Source organism: Papilio polytes, unplaced genomic scaffold (genome assembly GCF_000836215.1).
Source record: "Papilio polytes unplaced genomic scaffold, Ppol_1.0 DF823923.1, whole genome shotgun sequence".
Lineage (NCBI taxonomy): Eukaryota > Metazoa > Arthropoda > Insecta > Lepidoptera > Papilionidae > Papilio > Papilio polytes.
Genome location: NW_013525281.1, coordinates 127,241 through 151,579, shown reverse-complemented (window position 1 = coordinate 151,579; position 24,339 = coordinate 127,241). Strand labels below are relative to the sequence as shown.

General features: G+C 34.7%; 1 protein-coding gene across 1 annotated transcript in view; it reads right to left on the bottom strand.

Annotated features, from left to right (window-relative positions):
• Positions 1-21,578, bottom strand: part of LOC106102063 (protein prickle-like) — a gene marked incomplete at its 3' end in the record, with an annotated part of 78,162 nt that extends 56,584 nt beyond the window's left edge. Inside the window, exons 1-2 of the mRNA XM_013281469.1 lie at positions 21,372-21,578; positions 11,618-12,420 (exon numbers count right to left, since the gene is read on the bottom strand). Coding sequence (XP_013136923.1) covers positions 11,618-12,405 — 788 coding nt within the window. The remainder of the gene's footprint in view (positions 1-11,617; positions 12,421-21,371) is intronic.
• Positions 21,579-24,339: the final 2,761 nt, after the last annotated feature.

Here is a 24,339-nt window from a genome sequence, read left to right as displayed (position 1 = left end):
TTATCTTTTTAGTATTTCTATATAGCTTTCACTTTAAGTTTCGCTTTTATAGAGGAAATATTCACGTTTAAATATATTAAGACCATGATTTTCAAAGTCGCTCGCGATTTCATGCACGTTGAATTAAAAAAAAAAACTATATTACTCACTGATAACCTATTTTTTTACATATACCATTAAAAAGCTATTTTTTTTAAATTAACTCATTACTTTTTGGGTTTTTGCAATACATAAAAAAATCCAAAAATACAAATCTCTCCTCTTTATAATATTAGCATTGACAACAAAATACCGTCTTCAAGTAATAAACATAGAGCAGTGCCAAATGCTCGATCATAAAGAAATCAAAATGGCCGGGATAACATAAACCCATTAAATTAAATACGCCGGTTGTCAGTATGCGGGCGTATCGCGGGACATCTTCACTTCGCGGCCGGCGCGTTGGCGGGTTGGCCCCCAGCCCGCATTGTCGCTAATAACCGATATATAAAAAGGACATTATCTTCACCTCAGCCATCGCAAACATGAATACCGGTGGCTTAGCAGCTTTTTTGTCTTTCCACATTTGAACGCTTCAACTTTGCAAGCAATTGTCTCCTTAAAAACTTCTTCAAATAAAGATCATATTCGTATAAAATCAAATTTCCTGCTCTGCCGACCTCGTTAATGCACAATGTGCCGAAACTTTATCTCTCTCGGGGTATCAGGTTTTCGTTGCTCGAAATCAAAATTCTTTTTTAAACTCATTTTGCGTCATTTGTACATAATGTCGATGTACAAAAAGGTTTACTCCGCGTTATTATCTTATATTTTTCCAGGTTTTAAAACAAAATTTCATATTCTCAAACCAAAAAAACAAACACCCGAATAAGCAGAATAATCCGCTTAAGTTTATTTTTAAAACTATAATAAAAAAATTGCATTACTCTCACGACAACTACAAATAAAGTACACGCACAATTAAAACACGATATGTTAATACCTTTTAGTTTTAAATAAAGATATAAACAGACGATCTGCGAGAGCTCGTGTCGGATGCGTCAAGTTGTGGGGATTACAAGCGAATATTCAAATCGCATTTAGCAGTTCACCGCGCGGCTTGCAGCCGGCCACAAGCTGATGACAGGTCCATCTCGTTGTCTACATTCGTTTTTAAGGTCTCCATGCATTTTATTTTTATAAAACTTGCATACTAGATAGTATTTAAATAATCTATACGTTCTGAATACTCATTGTTGTTGATATTGGCGTAGTAATAGTGACTAAGGAGTTCCCATTGAGACGATGCTCAAGACTCAGAGCCGTTGGCCAACATCTCTGTTAGGCGCGCCATCTGATAGCCATTTTGGGAAGCTTCACATTTTATTGTTTGAAAATTCCTTTTGTTTTCCATTCATAGCTTAGAGTTTATTGTGTCAAATATTGCTGCAAAGGTCACATCAATATAGCTTTTTAATATGAATACAAAACGATGACTCGAGTATTTTTAATCCCTTCAAATGATAAAGTATTCTAAAAAAACAAAACGCCATTTTGTTGGTTTGAAAATCGAATACATCTGTTCCAAGTTTGAAATGTTTATGTTAGTCATTTGTTTTTTTTTTTAATAATATGTTTACAGTTCATTAGTTGTGTCAGATTGTGTGTATAGTGACACAAAGCGACGTTATCTGCAGTTATCATCAGGGAGTTATGGTACGACCGTCCGTCGTTTCGGCTGACGGTTGTTCGGCTCTAATTGAGACGTCTCTCGGACATCAACTAAAAGTTATTCTTTTATCTTTGACGCTACAAAATGATCTCGAATTCTATGCTTTTTGTAACAAATGGGACCAGCGATTATCTGATAATATCTACAATAGATGCTTCTGAATAAAATACAGCGTGAACATTCACATTAAATTATTTCACATGTTCGTAATCTTGTTTTATCCACGAACTTACAAATTGTAAGCTTATGTATAAAAATAAAAAAGGAAAAAAGACATTGACATTGCAATAAGCAGTCGTTAAAAGAAATAAATAAAGCCCAATGAAATTATAAAAGTAATTAAAACACAAATGTTTGATCCACGATTTAAGATATTGCGGACTTTAGTGCGGCAGATAAATTGAAGCTGGCCACTCGATATCTGTCAGACATCGCCGTTTAAAAATATCGTAAGAATAAAAAGAAAGAAATAAAGTTAATCTAGAAGCAGGCATAATCTGTCGGCGATAAGCCGCTGGCCGCAAACAAAACGATGCGCTCGCGGCAGAACAATAAAGATAAATAAAAAGTGACAAAGCATAAAAAGAGCGTAAAGATTGGATGCCTTGTAGCCCGCGTGAGGTGACGCTAGGGCTGGCACAAGGCTTTCCACGAATCCATAAATTCTCATACATTTTAAAAGACCCTTACATCTGATTCAAAACATTCCAATGTGTTGATAGAAAAATATAAAAGTGAAAATCTTTCATTCAATATACCTTAGTTAATATTATAATCCTCAATAATAAATAATTACTTGGACTTATTTTCATTATTATAATTTATTTAATATGTTATTATAATTATAATACTTTTGGTACACTGTTTACTGTTTAGTTATATAGCATATACTTCAATGCTTGTACAATTTAAATTGCTATTAAAATTTTTAATTTTATTTGAAGTATTGTGCCAACCCTGACATATAGCAAATAGCAAAATGGGTCAATGCGCCAATAAACTTCGTCCCGGGCCAGCTCTATGACTCCGATTGCCACTGCCACTGCGACTACGATTAAGATTAAAATGCCATCTAAGAAAAATCTAAATCTTTATTGAAACTTATTTACAGTCATTTTTTTCGACTTTTTATTTCTTCTGATTCTTATTTGCATGTAATTTTAAGCAGATTACAATCAGTAATCTGTGCTTTTAGATATAAACCTAAGAGGGAATATGCCGACCAACCATCGAGTTTTACAACACGTTCAATAGTAATTTCGAAAATTATTATAAAACATTATCCATATTAATAATGAATGAGAATTAGTTGCACCATCGACCTCATTATCACAATGACGTCAGAGGCAATCAATTCTCTCGACTACATGAATAACTTTTCAATTTGATTCATAACTAATAACTTCCTGTCGGATAATTTAAAACGAGACCGTATCTAATATCTGGTCTAATTCACGTCGCTTGTCGGTCACCTGTTACGAGGTTTGTTTACATTCCACAACACGACACGTCACCGAGTAATTAACTGTTTCCATTTTAATGAGTAGAGCACTCTTAAATTTATAGTCAATCAATTTAGTTTGGATTTAATCCGTACAAATGAAAGTAGCCGGTAAAAATGTATAGCTATTTGGTAGAATTTTCTTGAAATAAATAATCTGCCAATTCATTAAAGACATCAGAATTTATGGACCTTATGGAGATGGTCAATTAAACTGAATATACATCTCTACTTTTGAAGAGAAAGCTTGTTCTTGAATAATTTTGCCAATCGACAAAAAACTAGTGCGACAGTGGCGCTGCCGCTGCCGGTTTGACACCGGTTCATCAATCAGCCTCGCTCCGAGCTCCGAGCGTCATGTTCATAAATTTGATCATTTTGTAATCAAAAAGTCTTACTATATTATAATAATAATATGCTTCGAGGTAATATAAATTTTTACCTTACGTTAAGGAAAACAATATACAGTTGTTTCATTTCGTTAAAAAATCGATTAGTGAAGTGATTAAAACAGTTAAGAAGTCAGTTTTAAAGAAGTAAAATTTCTAAAAAAATTTTACTGATCTGTTATAACATTATTGTACTAAAACATTACTTCGCGGCAGTATACAGCAGTAACATAATTATGTAAAGAATAAAGAGATTTTAAATGTAACGTGACCTTGCGACGCGGCTCGACCGTGACCGACACGCCCCCGCGCCTCGACAACACGCCACCGCAGCTTTGTTACTCGTACAATTCAAACAATACTGTTATTTTACTTATGTATGTACCAACTATTATCATTAACCTGATTTTGTACGTATAAAGGATTGTCACAGTACTGCTCTTCCATACATCCGTCAGCAGTCATAGCTGAATTGCCTACATTAAGCATATCATCTTTCGAACCATCCATACTTTTTTCGGTCTTTCTCTACCTTTGTTAATACTTTTTTGTGTGATCATCATATCGTTTTATACGTCCATATAATAAGGGTTGCGTGAAAGATAACATGATCAAGAAGGGAGTATCGACTGAGATGACGAAAGGAAGATCAATCGACATAGACGAGAATCTTTTGGGGCCACACGGGAATAAGATGTCCTCGTGAGTTGTTATAATTCGCTTTTGTATTGCGACAATACTTTTATTTTCTTACATTCTTAAAGATTACTACAGAAGGTGAATATACGGAGTATAATGGTTTCCTAGAGTTGCTGTAATTTCATTTAATGTGTGTTCTAAGTGCGAACGTAATGCATGTCAGAGAAATGTCGAACGACATTTACACACTTTAAGTGAAGGCAATCATTCTACTGGGAACTTTAAGTAACTTTATGTTGTCCGGAAATAATGTAAAGTTTTGTTATAAAAAGCTAGCTTGTTATTACGTTATTAAAATGTCTGGAATGAGGTAACTAATTGTTTCATAAAGAGATAAAAATAAGAGAAAAGGACATGCTAGTTTTATAATTATTGTAAGAGAATAAAATAGCCGCAGTTAAAATACTTTAAACACATTTTAGGATACAATTATTAAAACATAAGAAATTTTTTAGGTTTCTCAATTACTCTTGCAGCTATTTTACCGTTTCTTTCTATTTTTTCAGAGAGATTATAGACGATGTGTGCAGCATTTTATTAATACTACGTTGTATGCAAACGTGTATGAATGTAGTCATATTGAAGTTTTTTTATATCAGGCAAGTCCGCCGAGTTGCAGGCAATAAACAATTTAAGCAGTCCTGTCCTGTCGTAATCCCAGCGGCCGAAGCGACTCGTTCTCAATGACTTTATTTCTTATTATTGAAGACTTCCTTTTTAATTTTACGACAGGCAACACATAAAATGAAATTGCCAGCTACACTTTAAGATGTATTTTATTGTATAATTTCTCATTGTATTTGATAGATGTGTGATAATTCATCTGTTTGATTGCAACTGTCGGGCTTTCGGAACAAATTGTTTTTTGATTGAATTTTAATATGTTATTAAAAATCAGCGTTTCCATTACTTGTTGACGTTGATTGATATTGGCTTAACTATGCTTAGATAATAACGGTTGTTGATTTATAGCAGTGTAATAAAAATCGGGGCGACATTCTTAAACACCGTGTGGTATTTGCTCAGCATTGAAAAAAGTAATAATAGTAATATAAACGTACAGTATTCATGGGATAGTGTCATAATAAAACTTGAATTGTTCTTAGCATCTAGAAGTATGAACACTTTGTGTCAAAATTGTCGAAACCAGTTTAAGTACAACAGAGCTTATCTAAAAGTTACGTAAGAGTAAAAACCAGCTCCTGGTTTATATTGTTTCTAAGCAAACTAATGAAATATAACAATTTACAAGCTTATATTTATATGTTAAGCTCTATTCGATGTACGAGTGTTGTCAATGTATCCTAAGATTATCTTATCGTTATTTATGTATATTTCCATTTGTGTTTGAAGTCATCGATTACTGCTACATGTTTTTGCAAATGTTGATAGACAAATCAAAGGTCTAGCTTTGTCCGTACAGCATGCTAACAAGCCAAGCTCGACATCGATGATGGATAAAGAATGGAGGGATTGCATTAAGTGATCCCTGCGCCTGCGTATTGCAACTGCACTGCAAGCGTATGTCCGTGTTAACTTAATGTATTTCACGTGAAACGTGAGCTTGAATCAGGGCAGGGCAGTCCGTTTGTCATATAATTTCAATGGGCTATAATGCCGCCTACGCGCAGCCGACGCGGCATAAAAACGTCAATTAGAGCCAACAGAATGCTGATAAGAGCCTATTGATTTACCGCCGCATTGAGGCGATATCTCCGCACAATAATTAGTGTAGTTTCGCCGGAGTCCGAGTGAGAGCCAAAGGCTTTATCATTCTATTCATGGGACTTCGCCGCGAGCATTTACATGCGCTCATAAAAGACGCATATTCATACTGCGAATACACATTTAGCTTATCTGATTGTTGGAGTCGTTTCACTATAAACGTTGTAATAAAACAGCGATAAATAGTTTTAGTTAATAAACATTCTATAAAATAAAAAGTTGATTCTTGTGTTCCATTAAATAGAGACAGCGAATTTACAACTAAACGAATTTGATAAGCTACTACCTTTACCTACCTTTTTGCATTTTGATGTAATATTTAAAAGATATATTTATCGCTGTAATAAACACGAGGACCTCAAAGATACAGCATTGCTCTAGAACCGCAGAGTTTGACAGTACTCCCACACGTAGCGCCTTGACTTATATCCAGCGATATCGTATCGCTCTGAATTGACTACAAATAATGTCGCCTCTGTAATTGATAGAGTACTGCAATTAATTTATACTGTAAGGCCACATGCGTTGTGCAAGCATTGCGATACACTGAAGTGTACTTAGTGCAAGTGGGCCGGGAATGTGGCCGCTAATTATCGCCTACTTGTCGGATGCCTTACACGGCGTCTCTCCGTGAGTATGGATTTTTGCGCCCGCGAGTGTCACCGGTGATACGGTTTGCCTTTTTATTACTTAACGACAGTCCACTGAGCTTCTTGTAAAGGTATTTTTAATTGGTCGTATACCATAGTTTTATTCTAACTTATAAATAACTCACGTTAGCAGCAATTTGATTTCTGTTGCGAAGATATTTGAATTAGCTTTACATTTAAGTGGTTATTTTTAGTGTTGTTTAAAAGTTATGTAGAGGATACACGTGTTAAAAGAAATAACCCGTTTAAAAGGCATGGTAATTGGTTTTGCTTCAAAGTACGCTCGAATTTGTTGTGCCAACGTATCCCTATGCACGTGCATGTTAGTTGTTGTACACGCCGCCGCCGCTCATTAGCACGTTACGTGCAATGTTAGTCCTGGTCAGCTGTCTACTCACAATTACACATTTTCCGGCGCCACCGTGTTGTACACAGTCGGTGTTCACGGCTGCTGAGTATAACTTACTATTTCAACAAGTCTGTTTTTAAGATCACTAGTTTCTTTGAACCTTAAGTGCCAGAAAACTATAAGTTAATGAGAAGCCAATGTAATATATACATTTCGATTTTACGTCATAATTTATTATCTTCGAATACGTCTACTAAAGTCTGACGATATTGTTTTATGATGGGCATGGGGATATGATTGTGCGGGTGTTGTGAGGGTCTTGTTTAACTGGTTGCATCGGGGTGCAGTATATGTTGCTTTTCAACTACTGCGTTACTGCGGAAGCATGTTTAAGACGCCAAACAAAAGGTGGGGCTCTAGTGCTGGAGTATGAATAAAATAAATATTTTTTAGCAATCTACTTTAGATATAATGATGTCTTCAATCAAAGTCTGTGAGAAACGGATTATGTAACAAATATGTTGTCAGGTTAGTTCTGATGTCGTTTTAATTTTAACTTTGATAAATTAGTTAACTTAATAATTTCCTAATTTGTGATGGTAAGTGGGACCACACCCTAAATACCACCTGCTTTTCCTCAGTAAATTAGTAAAGCCAACGTCGAGCGCTCAGCAAACATCGCATGTTCACGGCTAGCGGCTACCGAGAGACAACATCCGCCGTCCCGCTCTGACGTCACTGGATATCCATATGGGGGAGCGGGACGAATGCGAGCCGCGCCGCGTGAACAAACATGTCATATACAACCGATTCCCGAGAAACGCGATGAATGGTAAGTATCGTTTGCTTGCTGACTGCATATTTTTAATGTTATCATAAGTTTTGATTTCAGGAAATTGAAGTCGAGATTAAACTTTCAACGCTCTAGGTTAAAACGTAAATCTTTTTCAATTTCCCAGTTTTTCTATTTATTTTAAAGCAGAAAACTGCAATTAAAATAACCAAACAAAAGTTATAAAGAAACAACTCTAACAATGTTATTTCTCACTTCGCAATAATTGCAGAAGCTAGTTTAACCGCCGCGGTGCAAAAAATCAACACTAGCATTTAACTAAATCATAAATTATTCAGCAGCTAGGGCACTAATTTGCACCGTAGCCAATATTTCAAGTCCGGCTGCGAGCGGCGGCGGATAGCAAATTTTATTATTTTGTGCGGTCGGCGTGCGGTCGGCGCGCGGTTGCTGTGCGTTCGATGTGCGGTTTGTGTGCGTTTGTGTGCGTTTGTGTGTAATTATGTTCATCTTTTCGTTATCCATTATACATTTGCAGGGATGTTACTTTCGAAGGCCGAGTGTACAATTTCTTTGCCACGCTACGGTCAAGAAACTAGTGATGTCCCAAATACATTTATATTTAGTTTTGAATTAAAATATTGAACATGTATTTTACTCTAAAGATAATTGAAGTCATTTATTTTAAAGACTGCTTTAGTTAACATGTAGTTATTATAAATTCATAGTTAAATAATTATAATAACTTAAAAGGCAGAAACAAGAACTTTTATACCCTTTACTAAAATAGGAAAACATACAGAAACATATTACCTCTTTTCTGAATTTATTAATAATCGCAAATAAATCATATCGATATTTAATAAATCGTGGCCCATCACTATGCGCTGTAAGTTAATTCTTGTGCGCGATTTATGTATGACAACCGCACGCGCCAATTTATGCCTGATAAAGTCTTATATCACAGTGAATTTAATTATATTCATTTACAATAAAATTGTCTGCCAGGACTTTGTAATTATTGTTAAATTAAAACGGCTTAATTTTATACAGTAACACAGATTCATATAATATTGTAGTCAAATAAGCAACGCAAATATCAACGGTAACCTAAAAATGTTAAGGTATTTTATAATGTCAACAGCGTCGAAAGGAATTTTAAATTAATTAATTCAACAAATCAGCAGAATGTGGCGTGCATTAAGTATTCTATGGGCGTCCACCAAGGAAGGACATTGTCACTAGCAATGTCCAAGCCAAGTATCTAGCCCTCTCCCCACCTTATACGGGTAAAACTGTTTATGATTTTGAAAATTATGCTTTTCTATAAGCATAGATTAAATTTTTACACGTACAGTCGGCTGCATAAATATACACAGATTCTGAAACTTGAACATGCTTTTAGTTTCAAATATATGGCGTATCCGTTTGTATGCTTCCGAACATGAATACAAGTTGTTGACGAAATACAGGAAGGTATGTCTGAAAGCAAACGCCGATACAGGAATCTAAAGCTTTGTAAATCATACTAATGTTAGAAATGCGAAATTTAAAATGTTTGTTAAAGTTTGTAGCCCAAACAGCTGAACCGATTTCGATGAAATTTGGTATAGATGTAGAGAATAGTCTGGAAGAAAACTTAGGCAATTCACTTTTGTTTTTTTTTTTAATTCCACGCGGACTGAGTCGCGGGCTAGCTAGTGTATACATATTTATACAGCTGACTGTACTTATTATTATTTTGATTGTATGCTATTCCACTGGAAAGAACTATCGGAGTTTTTCAATTACCGTTATTTTGAATGTGTACATTATGACATCTTAATTGACATTATTATCGTAGAGTAAGTGTTTACTTTGTTTTCGACAGCCCTCCACAAGAGAAAGTCTACCAACCAACTACTGCGTTATGTAGCGCTGTACTTTGTACTCTGATCTAAGATTATAAATATTTAGTTACAAATTGGATTTCTATGAACTATTCCCAATTGTTATATCTGTTTTGAAATTTCCAATGAAACTTTTTTAAAACTGCTTACAATCTTACCTTTCAAGATAAGAATTCAATTCGAAATTTAATTCAGTAAAGTATAAAAAGTACAAACTATATCATTTGTCGACATACAACTTACATCTCGTACTGAAAAATAGAATCAGTAATTGGTTTAGTAATTGCTAACGGTTGGTAGCATTGTGTTGTTAAGTTTGCGATACATTGCACCTTGACATTTAAATGACATCGAATACAAACAGCCATTTCTGATAAACCTGTATTAATTCTGAGATAAGGTGTTGATCGTGCTATCAAGTATTGTTATTGCCAGTTGCATATTTTACGGCAAGTATTTACGCTTGGTATTGGCGTCGCCACATGCAGTAGGTGGATACTTTTGGGTGTCATTACAGAGCATTGCTAAATGTAAAATAACTATAAAAACTATTGCGGTAGCTGCCTAGATAACATAGGTAGATTGGCTATGCTTGGTTGGGAATTATATCTCAACACTTACAATGACATTTCCAATTGTACAATAAGTAAGCATATTATATGATTCAGTCAGTCAAGTGTAAAAAGAATATAGTTCGCAATTTGCCTACGTTGTTCAATCGGAAGTTTGTGCGGATGTTCCCACGACGTTGGCGATGTGCGCCAGATTGCGGCGATAGAGGTTGCCATGAAGCCGTATGTTTACATTACGCGGCAAAGGTTTCGCAAAACTGGAAGTAGGTGGGTACTGTACCGGTTAGGTGAATTAAGAGTGAATTATTAATTTTCTTGTTAATTTAAGCAAAAATTACAAAAATAATAAATCCCTTTCGATTTAGGTATGCTGATTCAAAAGATAAACACACTTTATTAATTTGATTAACGCAAAGATGCTGTAAACATGTATGTTTGTGAAATCCGTGTTGCGTCGTCTTGGCTAATTATCTCCGATAAGTAAGGGAAAATGTATCGATATAATTTATTAAAACAAATTATTGGCAATACAGTTAAAATAGCTCTGCGTGTGAGACGATGAGATTACCACTTGTTCACTTTTATTCCATTAAAGAAGCTAATGGAGACTTAATACGAAGTTAAAACAAATAACTTCGATAGCAAACCCTTCTCCAGTCTTAATTACTGCTATATTTAAACTTTAGGTGTTAGTTAAAACAAGGATACGAAATGTTGTAGCAATAATTCACGCTTTTTATCGAAGGATCTTTCTACCTGTATATCAATACGGGACTAAATTACAACAGCTGTAGGTTTTTTACTGTCAGTTTAGATAAATATAGAGAAACACATTAAGACATTACATAATCTTTTTGTAATACGTTTTATAAATTAAAATGCAATCGATATACTTAAAACAGCATTTTATTTTAGTCAAATTAATCACGTTACTTGAATTTGCTGCAGCGTATAATTTAGATAGGAATGTAAAACCGCATTGGCGTGGTATTCTGAGTAACATCATTACAAAGCAAGCAGCGGTAAGACGTTGGCGGGAACCGGAGCAGACAATGGGCCGCCATCTGCCGGCTGCAATTCCACACAAATTGAGGAAATGACGAGCGATAGGCGTACGCGAAAACAACACTATATTGAAGTTATGAGGGAATGCGAAATGAGCATAGATTGTTATGAGATATAATCCAATAAAGGAAGATGTTGAATTGATATGGATGAAATATTATAAACATATCTTGGAACTCGCCGACGATAGCTTTTTGTTTTTGAAGTAAAAGACTTGAACAGAAACTACGACTACTGTGTACTCGTAGATAAATGACTATTCTAAAATACTTACTCGTTGCAAGAGGTGGTGGATGTCTGTGAGACGGTCACCAAAGTCCTGGTGGTGGTAGTCAGTCTGTCTCCCACGCACTTCCTCCGCGAACACTCGTCCAGCACTATGTCCTCTTTCACTGGCTGTAGCACTTCCTTCACTTTGTTAGGACCCGTTTTCACTGTCGAACGTTGGAACCTTAAATTAGCGTTTGTCTTTCCATCCGTACATATTTCAGTTTCTTCTGTAACTATCGCACCTTTTCGAGTCTTACAAATTGTTTTCGACGTCTTTCCGAATACATCTCCGTTCTGATGAACTTGTTCTTTGGAATCCAACAATTCAGCTTCTTGAGGTTGAGGTAGTCCGTTCTGTAACATCGTCTTTATTGCATCCGTGTTAAGATTCTCATCAAGAATATTATTCAGATCGTCGTAACTTTGTCGTATCGGTTGTCTTCTTTGGTCTTTCTGCCACGTTGATTCGAAACCGTAGATAGGTTCCGATTCGACACCGAACCATTTCGTTTCCGCAATACTTTCATCGGGCGCGGGGTCTATTTGTGTACCGTAATTATTGTCAAAGAAATCGTCTGTGAGTTCAGTTATCTGTGCTCCGGATCGCTTTGAGTCCATTTTATCAAAGTTAAGGAACTCTGTGTTCATTGCGTTCAGTTTCCTTTTACCGTAGAGTTGCCTGTAGTATTTTTCCTGGTCGCCGTACATCCAGCACACCTTCCACCACTGTTTGCACATTAATATGTTCGCTGAGTTGGAAGATTTCACTTGTCTCGTCGCTGTTGTCGACATTTTCACTTATTTTTGCTAAAAATGAGTAACCAACACTATTACTTATAATTTGGAAGCACTGCTGCTACAGTTTGGTGTATTCGATAGTGTTATGTCTGACGCATGTGCGTGCATAAATGTAAGCTAAGTAATAACAAGTAACTAATACCGCATCAGAGTTAAACTCTATATTAGAATAGGGTTATAAATCGTAAGACTCGATTATCTATCCCGTCTTTGGTTACATATCGCTGCTGGGAGGTTATTACGTATAATTTCGCTACCGCTGGCCGGCAGCCGATGGCAGCAGTAACGTCGTTAAATCGTGCACTTTTTCTTATTTTACTGTTGCTTTTACTTTAAAATTAAAATTATTATTCTAATAAATTGATGACCTTAATATTATATTTTGAATACATTAAATAAAGCAGTAGATTGCGTATACTTTGTTTCAAAATAAAGTAACACTGAAAAATCAAAAGTATTAGATATTTTGTTTAAATAAAATTTTCCCATTTCTATTTATATCACGAAGCACATATAAACAAAACTCGTTAAATTCTAATAGGTTTTTTTCTTCAATTAACTGGAGATCCTGTGTTATGACTCTCCAAAGGTATATAATTAAACTAACTTTACATGCATGTTAATTCTTTGTTTGGAGCTTCCGATGGAAGAAGACACGGTCTAACAGGTGGTCTATGACATAGTTTGGCATGTAACTGTTCTCTTAATGAGGGGTTTTAATGAAATAGCTTGACATAACATAGAGACGTTAAAAGTTGTTAAGTGATAACCATAAATACGTGCTAAGTTGACCATTTATGTTAATTACGATGTAGTTTATTGTTATTGGGAGATGGAATTTTAAAAACATTTCAACCAAGTTTTGTTATAAAATTTCATATATTTAGACTTAAGGAATGTGCTTAAATAGTTTTAAATTACTTGATACCATCTTACAAGAATTACCACTTAGGTGTTAAATTCAATGCAAGAAATGTACAAAATGAGCGGGAAAGCTTCCTTGTGAACATGCTTAATCCGTCAATTGTACAAATATACATGTTCTATACAAAACCAAATAGCAAATAACATTAGCATACCGTTAATATATTTATAATGCGTATTATTGACCCACAATGCGTCTGCCGAGCCTGCTCAGCGACATGCAAACCGCTCCTCTCGTTTGCATAAACTCTGTCCTACTCTCGCACCAATCATACCCTGGGTTAGACAAGGATAAACGTATATCTGTATATTCGTCTTCGTGTCAGGACCTGTTGTTATGTTAATTTATGCGGCATGTTTGAGCGCGTCTGCTACTGGGAAAATTTTGGTTAAATGGCCTTTAGAGATACGCTTGTGGATTTTTAGTTCCTGCAAATGCTTTTAAAAACCCGCTTTTTTAAATTCAATCTGGAATAGATTGAGATAATTTAAATTAAGAAAACCTAGTTCAGTATTCCTATGGTTTTAAGGCATCCTATTATGATTATATGTTTAGATTTAGTAATCCGTAAATCTAGATCGTTTTTTTCTTCCTGCTACTGAATAATGGTTTATTGGAAATTTATTTAATAGTTTTAAGACATTTATTTACGATCTCTTTATCAATCAACATGCGGCAACTCTAACGTTCAACGAAGTCGAAGTACAGTTCAATTGTGTAATGTTTAACGATTCCGCTTTGAATGAACTTTATAAATGTTAGCACATTAATAAAACTGTTGTATTGATTGAGGCTTAAGTGCTGCGGAGTTCAAAAACGTTTCCTTGATGAAGATAATCGGGAACGTCAAGATAATGGAGCAAATAAATGACTATATCATTCATGTGTAGGTGGCCATAGATTTGAATTGTGCTAGTCAGTTACTTTGTATTAAGAATTTTTAAATAACGTTATCTAGATCAACAAACTGTTTGTAACTATGTTAATATTATACATCCGTTTTCATGTATTTTATCAAAAAGTATAGAATTAAAAGAATATGTAAATATGTGACAAGATATAATATTAGCATCGTATTACACGTCCATTATCGATAGCTAGTATGGTAAGGTTATCCTATTAAATGGGAGTAATTGCGGATCACAATCTCACGGCTGTGATCTGCCTTCTTAAAGGACACAAGTAGTGCAACGAAGAGAAGCAAGCAAAGAGTTTATATAGTCCATTACTTAATATCTATAATTCGATTGGAGAGCGACGTGCGCACATCACGTAAGAAACTTGTCCGTCGAGATCGGCCATTAAGAATCAATTATCGGGAAAAATAAAAGCAGATCGGGAGTCGCTGCTAGTGTAGCAGGTTAAGGGGAGGAGGGTCGGACAGACTGGTTAAGTGGCACTATTTCATGTTAAAATACAATTTTTTTAAAGACAAAAAAGTTTACGTCAGGATTGCAAACATAACATTAGGTTAGAATAAAAGTGTGCCTTGTGGCACTTTGTAATTTCACATTTAACTGCCGAAATGGACCTTAATTATAGGCTGTAATGTACGATTTTGTAAAACCTAAATATTCAAGTATGTTGTCTTGGACCTTGGGCAATTTAAACATTGTTGTAAATATAATTACTGACATTTTATCATGTCCGACAGATACCTATTATAATAGTTGACCCAATTAACCGGTTAGTTCAACATTCTCATACGACTTTCACCTTTAAATCAATTAGCATAAGAACTATTGAGCCATCAACATAAACACAAGACTTACAAACGCCTGGGGATAGAATCATAATAATTGCAGGCGTGTGTGGCTGCACGAAGGTTACCTTTGCCTCGTAGACAATGACCAGCACATAAAAACTCACAACACAATAACATCATATTTATTGATTAAGCGATATTTTTTCGGTTTTGTGTATAATTGGCTCCGAGATATCAATTGACAACAATTGTTAACATTTATTACTAACGATCTGTAATGTAGTATTTGAAAGTATTTGAACAATATTAGTCAAGTGGTGATGCTTAAAAAAGCTATTAATTTTCTTATTAAAAAAACCAATAGATTATAATCATACTAATACTCCACGCGGACGGAGTAGCGGGCGACACCTAGACTATTTTTAAATGAACAAAAAAAAATTTAAGACTTCTAAAATCAAAGGATTTAGTAGTTATGAAAAACTGTCTAGATTAGAGAATTAATTAGAGCTATTGCAAAAAAAATGTCAATAGAACGTGTAAGTAACTTTACGTACTTAACCTTGGGACAAGTAAATCAGACTGCAATAGCACACGGAATATTGAATGTGAATGCAGTACTGCAGCCGAGAAGAGGCGAGGGCGTGTGGGGGAGGGGGTCTTGGGAGATGATTTGTAAATAACGGGACGACAGATCCCCAGCGCCAATTGCAGAACTTGTCGCCTTAGCGAATATTTTGTACTAACTTCTTGTTCAGATAGCTCGCTGTATATGCTTTTAAATCCAACTTGTAAGAATAAATAAGCAAACAATACAGTTATAAGCAATGGTATATGAACATTATGTTACGATATGATTTGTTAAGCTTATGAAACTTTTAAGAGATACAATTCAATTTGTAGTTGTTGGTGTTATTACATCACACCCATGACCAAGAGGGTAAGGTAGAGACAACGGACCTTCATTTGGTTCGGTCTTGTCTAAACTCTCTTGCTACTACAAATATACATGCACGTTGGTTTCTGGTGCTCTTGATTATTGAGTATTCTATTAATCTAGACAGTATAAGTAAAACATTAGTAAGTACTTGAAATTATCAAATGTTTTCCCAATAAGATTAATCTGTTTCTCTGCATTATGAACGTAGGTTTCGTTTGCAGACCACTTTTTATCAACTCTATACTTAACTACGTCGTCTATTTCTGTCATGTGTCAAAGCAATATCACAATCCAGTTTAGTGGGCTATATCCCGCTGTTAATGAATTATTCCTCGTCTTAAAATGTCTCGTTGAAGTCTCAATAACCTTAATACACGGCTTTTGTGCACACAAGGGTTGGTATATTTATACATGACATCCTTTTTCGACTAAATGTATTTTTATATTGTTTTTTTTTCTTATTAAATGAACGGGATAGCAACAGTCTTGCTGTACGCTTGTTTAGACAACGAAATCTTCTTGTATATGATAACAGATTTATGTTGTTAAAGATATTAATTCTTAGATTTTAAATGTAATTGAAGAGTTATTATTAATTAATCTACTATATAAAATTCCTCTCCCCTAATACAACTAGCTATGTTCTCATTCCCTTTTATGTGTGCAGACATACGAGGCGACATTTTTAGGTAACGTAAAACGGTTTCATTTCATATCTTAAACCACATTTTTGCTTTAAATATATCTTTGAAGTTTGAATTTGTTCTAATACTTTGGTTGCTTATTAGTTACAGCTTTTGTCTGCGTATAGTTTACGCGGAATTAAAAATCACTTATAAAGTACCCTATGTATTCTCCAGACTATATTCTACATCTGTGTAAAACATCGAAATCCATCGAGGAGATACATCCTTCCATCCTTTTATATCTATGTCACATTTATACAAATATTTCTAAGTAATTGCCTCACAGTGTTTACGGATCTTAAGGAAAATTGGAACCAAATTATATCACTGGCTTGCCCTCGTTTTCATAATATAATGCAATCAATGCAAATTAATATAATTTGAATTTTAATAGCATCTATTTAAACGGTATAAATAATCAGCTATGAATATAAATTGTGTTTTATGAGATTTTGCAACAAGAAGATTTCAGTATTCTTGTAAAGGTACAATATAATTAAATTAATTTAAAACAACTCACTAAACGCGTCATTTAAGAAAACATTTTTAATCATAAACAAATATTTCGGAAACACATTTTTTTTCGATTTTGCATAAATACAAGTTTTTTCCCCCAAGTTCTTAGTCGTTCAAACTTTAATAGCCCAATAATATTCTTTAACACACGGCTCTTTACAGTTCTTCGACCGTTTTTATGCAAATTTTATACTTCAAAGATAATTTTAAGTGCAGGCAATTACTTTTTGCGGTTTAAGAGACATGTATGTAACAAAACTAAGGTTTTTATTACTATACTAACGTAAATACGAGTACTTATTTACATAATATGCAGAAGACTTTAGTTATTCAAAACTATTCAGGTGCCATTTTACAATATGACAAGTAATATAATTATCAATGGTTTTTTTTACATTTTTACTTAACTAACTTGTTCTCAACTTTAGTTATCCAACGCATCTTGCACTACTTATCTCCGGAACAACACACTTGTAAAGAAATTTTTATGTTAAACTAGCTGTCCCCGTGCGGTTTCCTCCGTATGAAATTATAAAAAGTTTATTTTATTCTACATTTGTCAATCGACCATAATAACCTTGTTTTTAATGTTAGCAGCTTGTAGTTTATGGTCCCTTTCCCACATGAAAGTGTTTTCCAATTTATTTATCCCCTAAGTTTAATAGCATGAAAAAATGTAGCCTAAAGCGTGTCATAAATAATTATTTAAAAATGCTGTGATTGCTGACATCTTACGCCAACAAGTAGTGGGTATTTGGGCTTTATTATATTGGTATAGAGATATGTAGATGAATAACAATTCATAACACGTCAATCTCCTTCAGAAGTTAACGGTTCAAGGTAACAATGTTTCTGACCAATGACTGTTGTTACTAGCAATAAACATCGTAGTGTCACATTCGAGTCAGTATTTAATATTAAAATGGTACATCTATTCAGAGTAAATACAATGCGAAATATTTCAGGAGCGGCAGCTGTAATAATGAGGATTTACGGACGGCGAGACCGTTAAGTTTGCGCCCACGCGAACTTAACAATGCCTTCAGACCTGACTGGTGCGATACTCAGACAAACGCTGTACTGCCAACTAGCTTCTTTAACTGACAAGTCATTAAAGTAAACCATAGCATGTCAGACGAGTATAAATTTAGACTTGTTTTTTAAGTTACAAAGTAAATATAACAATGTAATAAGTGATACATCTTACTAATATTATAAATCTGAAAGTTTCGATGGCCTAAACTGCTGTACGGATTACGATGAAATTTGGTTTATATTTAGGGGATAGACTAGAATAACACGTAGGCTGTTCACTTTTTTTTAAACTAAACGCGGACTCAGTTGCGGGCGAAAGCTGGCAGTTTTAATTAGGTAGAATCGAAGGCTATTGTTTTTTAGACCTAGTGTAAAAGTAAAAGACATCAACGCGTTATTTTATTTCATTTCGTACAGCCATAAATAACAGATTGTTCGCTAACTAAAATAAAAGTCGATGTAGAGCTTGAACTACATTCTACACAAAAAAAAAAAACAAATAATTGTAGCTTGACATACTGGATGTAAGCATGATTTATGTCTAAGCCCTATGAAAGTTTTATCTGCAACTTGCTACGCTGCGACACGACGTGTTAATGATTCACTGCCTCGATACCGTGATACCAATATTTGTACAGCAACCCTCTATATGTTAATTATTCGGAGATTTATCTTACACTTACCAAAGTTATTAAAATACCATAAAAGATCTCTGAATACAAAATATAAAACAACTAATAGGTAATTAGCGCTTCACTATTTAATAAACAAAATCTGTATACTATTGTATCAGTGACCAGTGGCAATGTGTGACATCCGATCGATGTGAACAACGCAGCATATTTCCCATGCGCAGGCGCAGCAGTATGCATGGAACTTGAGGAATCGCACTTCGCCCGCGTGCCTTCTATTCGCGAAGCCGAAACATTTGCTAAAAGACTGTCACAATCTGATTTACGTTTAAACAATACACTACCTTAATGCGCCTCTACTGGATTTATTGGAAGCTTTTGAATACATGTTTATGGTCATATGTACTTGATAATAATAATAATAATTCAATTTAGTACACTTACAACGAAAGTTGTTGACAATTATTATTACTGTGAAACGTTAACATAAAAATAGTTACAAAATGCCGTAGAAAATACATTCCAGGTTATAGCTTTCAATTATTCTTGCTGAAGCGTCCGTAAATTTATCGACGTCTAACATCGATATCGATAGGCGCGCCGCTCTCGGCCGCAATATTAACGTCCTATCGACATCATCCCCTCACTATCGCCTTTACAATCACACGACTTAATCCAAACTTTCTTCGGAATTTTAGAAATGTTTCTTATTTAAAGTTAATTATTTTTAAAAGTAAATTTATACAGACCTAAATTAATGTTTATCTTTGCTAAGTATTCTACAATAAATGAGTGAAACTTTGGCCGGAAATATAAAAAGTTGTGATTACATTCAACATGAGGCTTTTAAAAATAAATGAATATATTAATTTTACACTATAAAGTTACAACAGAGTAAAATTACTCTTTAATGTAATTCACTGATAAATAAAATATTACAGAAAGTGTAGTAGTATACAAATATTTTTTTACAATTAAGTTCAAAGTATTTATTTGAAGGTATTAATCTTAAAGAGACTGTATCAAAGATTAAAAATCAATAGTTCATGAAAGTTACCGTAAAGTAAAGTTCTGTTTGTAATAATTAAAAAAAAATAAGATATTCAAAAATAATTAACATCAGGTCAGAACGTGGTCATGCACTATTATAACTTTGAATAAAAAATAGAATAAAAGAACCCCCAGATTTAATAAATAAATTTTAATATGACTTACTAAAAGTAAGAATCTAGTTAATAAAATTGAAAGCCATAAAGATGATAAGTAAACGTAGTACTTTTTGCAAAAAACAAAAAGACGTCTCTATTTAACTGTAAATGGTAAATTAATAAATAGTCTAAATACTAGCGAATTAAAGATATTCAATAATTAATTTCATTAACATAAAGTTAATTAATACTTATATTCATGGTCTCGAAGGGAAACAAGATGCTTTATGTTTTGTGTTGATGTGACTACACTCCTACATAAAATCTAACTTCAAGTTTATATTTCCTTCTATTTTATTTAGTTGCCGACATTGAAATGATAATTATTTATACGGATTTTTTTGTTTTCGTAGTACTATATTTTAACTTTGGCAACTTTCCGGGAACTGGTAAATACGAGTAAATTAACTGGAACATGGTCTTCTGTCGTCTCTATCGCGTAGTAGAGTATTCTACAGCAAGTAAATTACATCTTACTTTAGAAGATCGGGTCCATTTTGGTGGTTACTGAAACTTGTGTAAATCCTAACTCCATGACAAGACACACAAGCACTTTGTTGCAGAGAACAATCATTTAATTTATTATTTGTCTTCGTCTTAATGTTGATTAGATTCCTTGATTCAGTAAGAGATACCGATCTTACAAAAAAGGCATTATTTGTAATCATCAGTATTACAAGAGATTATACACAAGCCGTGTATATAAATGGTCTATTTGGACGCTACAAGCCGGGACCCTCGAGTGCAGCGCCGCGCCGCGGGCTATAAATGTTAATTATTACACGTCGCTCAGTAAAAACTGTTCAGCAGGTGCTGGCCGAGGCAAAGGCTGACATTATCGTTCAGTAACAACACTCAGCCGTTTTATGGCCGTTTTCATTTCGGTTTATTAACGGCTGGAAATGAATCATTTCAATATTACAAATGCAAAAGTACCCACAGAATACGTAATTGCGATTTTCCACAAGCGTTTTTGTTAATCTTATTTTACTGCATCAATCAATTTGTTTCAAATATTTGGTAGTACACGTAGCACTTTTTTTAAGGAAAACAAAAGCGTCAGGTAACCTAAACTTTTAAGAAGAGAATCATGGCAATTTTATGTAATAGTTAGGCGACCTACAAACAACTAGGGAATTTTGATAACGGACGTCCGTTCCGCCCATCTTAAATTTTTAATGTAACACTAAATTAGATCGTTATCGCTTATGTTTCATACACAACACAATTATCAGATACACCAAACGATAGTACGCACTCTTCCAAACAGAATCATATAAATTTGCGTACTATAGAAAGCGTTCCCACGTTACTTTTTGTTTCCAACAATGTGCACTGTAATCCTTTGTTGTTTCACTTTCTAAGCACACGCGACACCGTGTCGGACACCGTGCAGGGCGGCGGGCACAGGTGGAGCGTGGTGCCGGCACTTACAACAATAACACAGTACGCGAAGTTATTGCGCCAAAATTAAACACAATTATACAGACAACAGTGGTCGCGGCCGCTGCGCGCGCGCAACTGGCGGCCGCATAAGGCCCGCCCGCCGCCATCGCGCGCAACGCTAGAGACAGACATAGGAATTGTGATGCGCTAGACAGAGATAGAGTACAACCCTTTAGTCCTGCGTTAATTCGCTACTAGATTTTTCCGAAGCGATTTTTTGAAGATTTTACTACCGATGATTCATGTTTATGTTTCGCAAAGTTCACCTAACTTCTAGTCATCATAAAGCTATTGCTACTATTTAATAGTTTTGCGATTTTGTACTGTAAATAGGAGATTGTTTCTAACTTTTATTTACATATATAAGACTTCAACGCGTCACTAGTTAAGTACAAAATTCTCTTTGGCAGAGCTTAAAGCTTGTTATTCTTATTTCAATTTCGATAACAGTCTTAAAAGAGTAATTAATAAAACATACATTCTTGTAGAAATATCGTAGTCAAGTCAGAAGTGTGCCGCCCTATCTATGTGGAGCGTCGCACGTCATGACGCCAGATATCAGAAGCCGGAGAGAGGATGAAACAAATCGATCTGTCCCAAGATATGCTCGATATCGCGGAGACAGGCATTACTAATTGGCTTGTTGAATTATGCCTCATAGATTATACACAGCAGCGACTGTTGCGATTGTGACGGATTGAGGTAAAGAAAACCAACATTCTGTCCTATTTGCATATTAAAAAACATCATATTTTATTAAATTGTTCCGTATAAGGTGAACGGACGTAATACTGAATGGTTTTCAGAGCATTTGCTTTTTACCAACTGACGTCAAGTGGCCACTAGTCAAGTTGTATGACAATGCTTTAAGCTATTGACGTCATAGAGATCAAGTTATTCTTCTTTTTATCTAAAGTTACACTAAAGGATACGGACAAATCGTTCTGAAATTAGTATAAAAACGTAATGAATAAGTAAATGGGATAATAAGTTAAATTGTAATTAAATACTCGTGTTTTAAAATATGTAGTAAAAAGAGAGCACTTCTGCTGATTTTTTTTATCATTTAATATTACGTAGTTTAAAATTTTGATACATAAATTGTTGCAAATAGTTTAAATCAAAAAGACATATTCGATGGAATAATGTAAAACAAAGTATTGAAATTCACGAGATAACATAGTAATGTTACACGCCGCGCTGGGCCGGTCGAAGTGGCCGGCTATCATTTGCTACCTCGCAATCATCGTAATGACTACACGCCCGCGCCGGCTGCCCGACCGCACTGGACCCCTACCATTGCTTCTCGATCGAAATTGTTACATAACAATATGTTTCTAATGATTCCTGATAATGCTTCTTGAAGAAGCTAGGTTAAGAATTTTGTTCAAAGACAGCTAACGCTTCTACAATAACCAGTTTCTTTACAATGTATTGCCTTATATTTCGCAAATAATCGATTAAAAAAGTTTGTAAGTATTCTAAAAAGGCGTTACTTTTGCCAGTATATTCAAGGTTATACATTTATGGATGAATATATTTACTTTAATCGATTTAATGATGTTTGATATTCATATTTGCAGTTACTAGGAATTGTACAGATGAAAAAGCTAAGGCAATGTCTGCATCAATAAGGACAACTACTGGATATACAAGAGGTATCAGTTTTTGCCGGTGATACTTGTAACCGTGATACTTGTTGTTTCATTATTATATTTATGGAATAAATACGAATGAAAATAAAATTCTGAAAAACTATTTTTTTTTTACATTATGTCGTTTTAAAGTTATTCGAAATCCAACGACTCGTAGTAGCGGTAACGTCTGCACGCGTTTTAAAATTGAAAACGACGTTTAGAAGCTAAAAAGCACTTTATGTCGTGGGTCATAAAGTAAAGATTTAATTCCTGCCATATGATACCAAATCTTTATTCTGACGTGTAAAGATAACAACAAAGTTCGTTTGAAATTGAATTCTTGTGCTATGAACTTAGGGTTCACTTTGTTTAGTTAGACACGGTTGTATTGACCTGTCGACAGATGCTCGCCTGTGTCCGATGGTGCGCTGAGTGATGGCAATCTCTGAAGAAAGCTTTTCAATATAATTTTTCCTCGTCATATAAATGTTTCTGAAGCACGTCACTAACAGTTACATTACAACTGTGGTTCTGCAGAGATTTATGACATTGGTCCTGATAATATTGCTCTTTACCTTTTATAGTGCAATTTTTATGTCATTTGCTATTTTTTACTTCCAGGGGTGATTTTGGCGGAGTAATTACTTATAAACATTTATGATTTTATTGTATTTATAAACGATTAACCCATTTTACATAAACTCATTGTGTTTTATTCCAAGAAACAAACAAAATATACACAGTTGCGAGACAAATTTGATATTTTATTGATGTATGACTACTGATTTCGTTATAAAAAAATGTCACAACTCCTAGTTTGCGGGATGGGCAATAATAATATCATTCCAGTAAGCAGGTCGCTGTCGCAAATGAAGCGACACATTGTTCCCATAGACAATGGGCAATGCTTTACGCCGCGGCTTGCGGTGCGCGGCCGCCAGCCGCATACGGGCTGAGCTAACATCGGCACACGGGCCAACGTGCAAACATCACTATAGTCTATAGTATACCATACACAGTATGTATATACACACTTAGTTGCTCTCCATACATCAGTTTCGTGGTGTACCTGAAACAAATATGATATCATAAGTATTGTTACTCTATATTGTTCAAAACATAAATATTTGATTACTAGCTTTGCCCGCGACTCCGTCCGCATGGAATTAAAAAAACAAAAGTAAGTAGCCTATGTAAA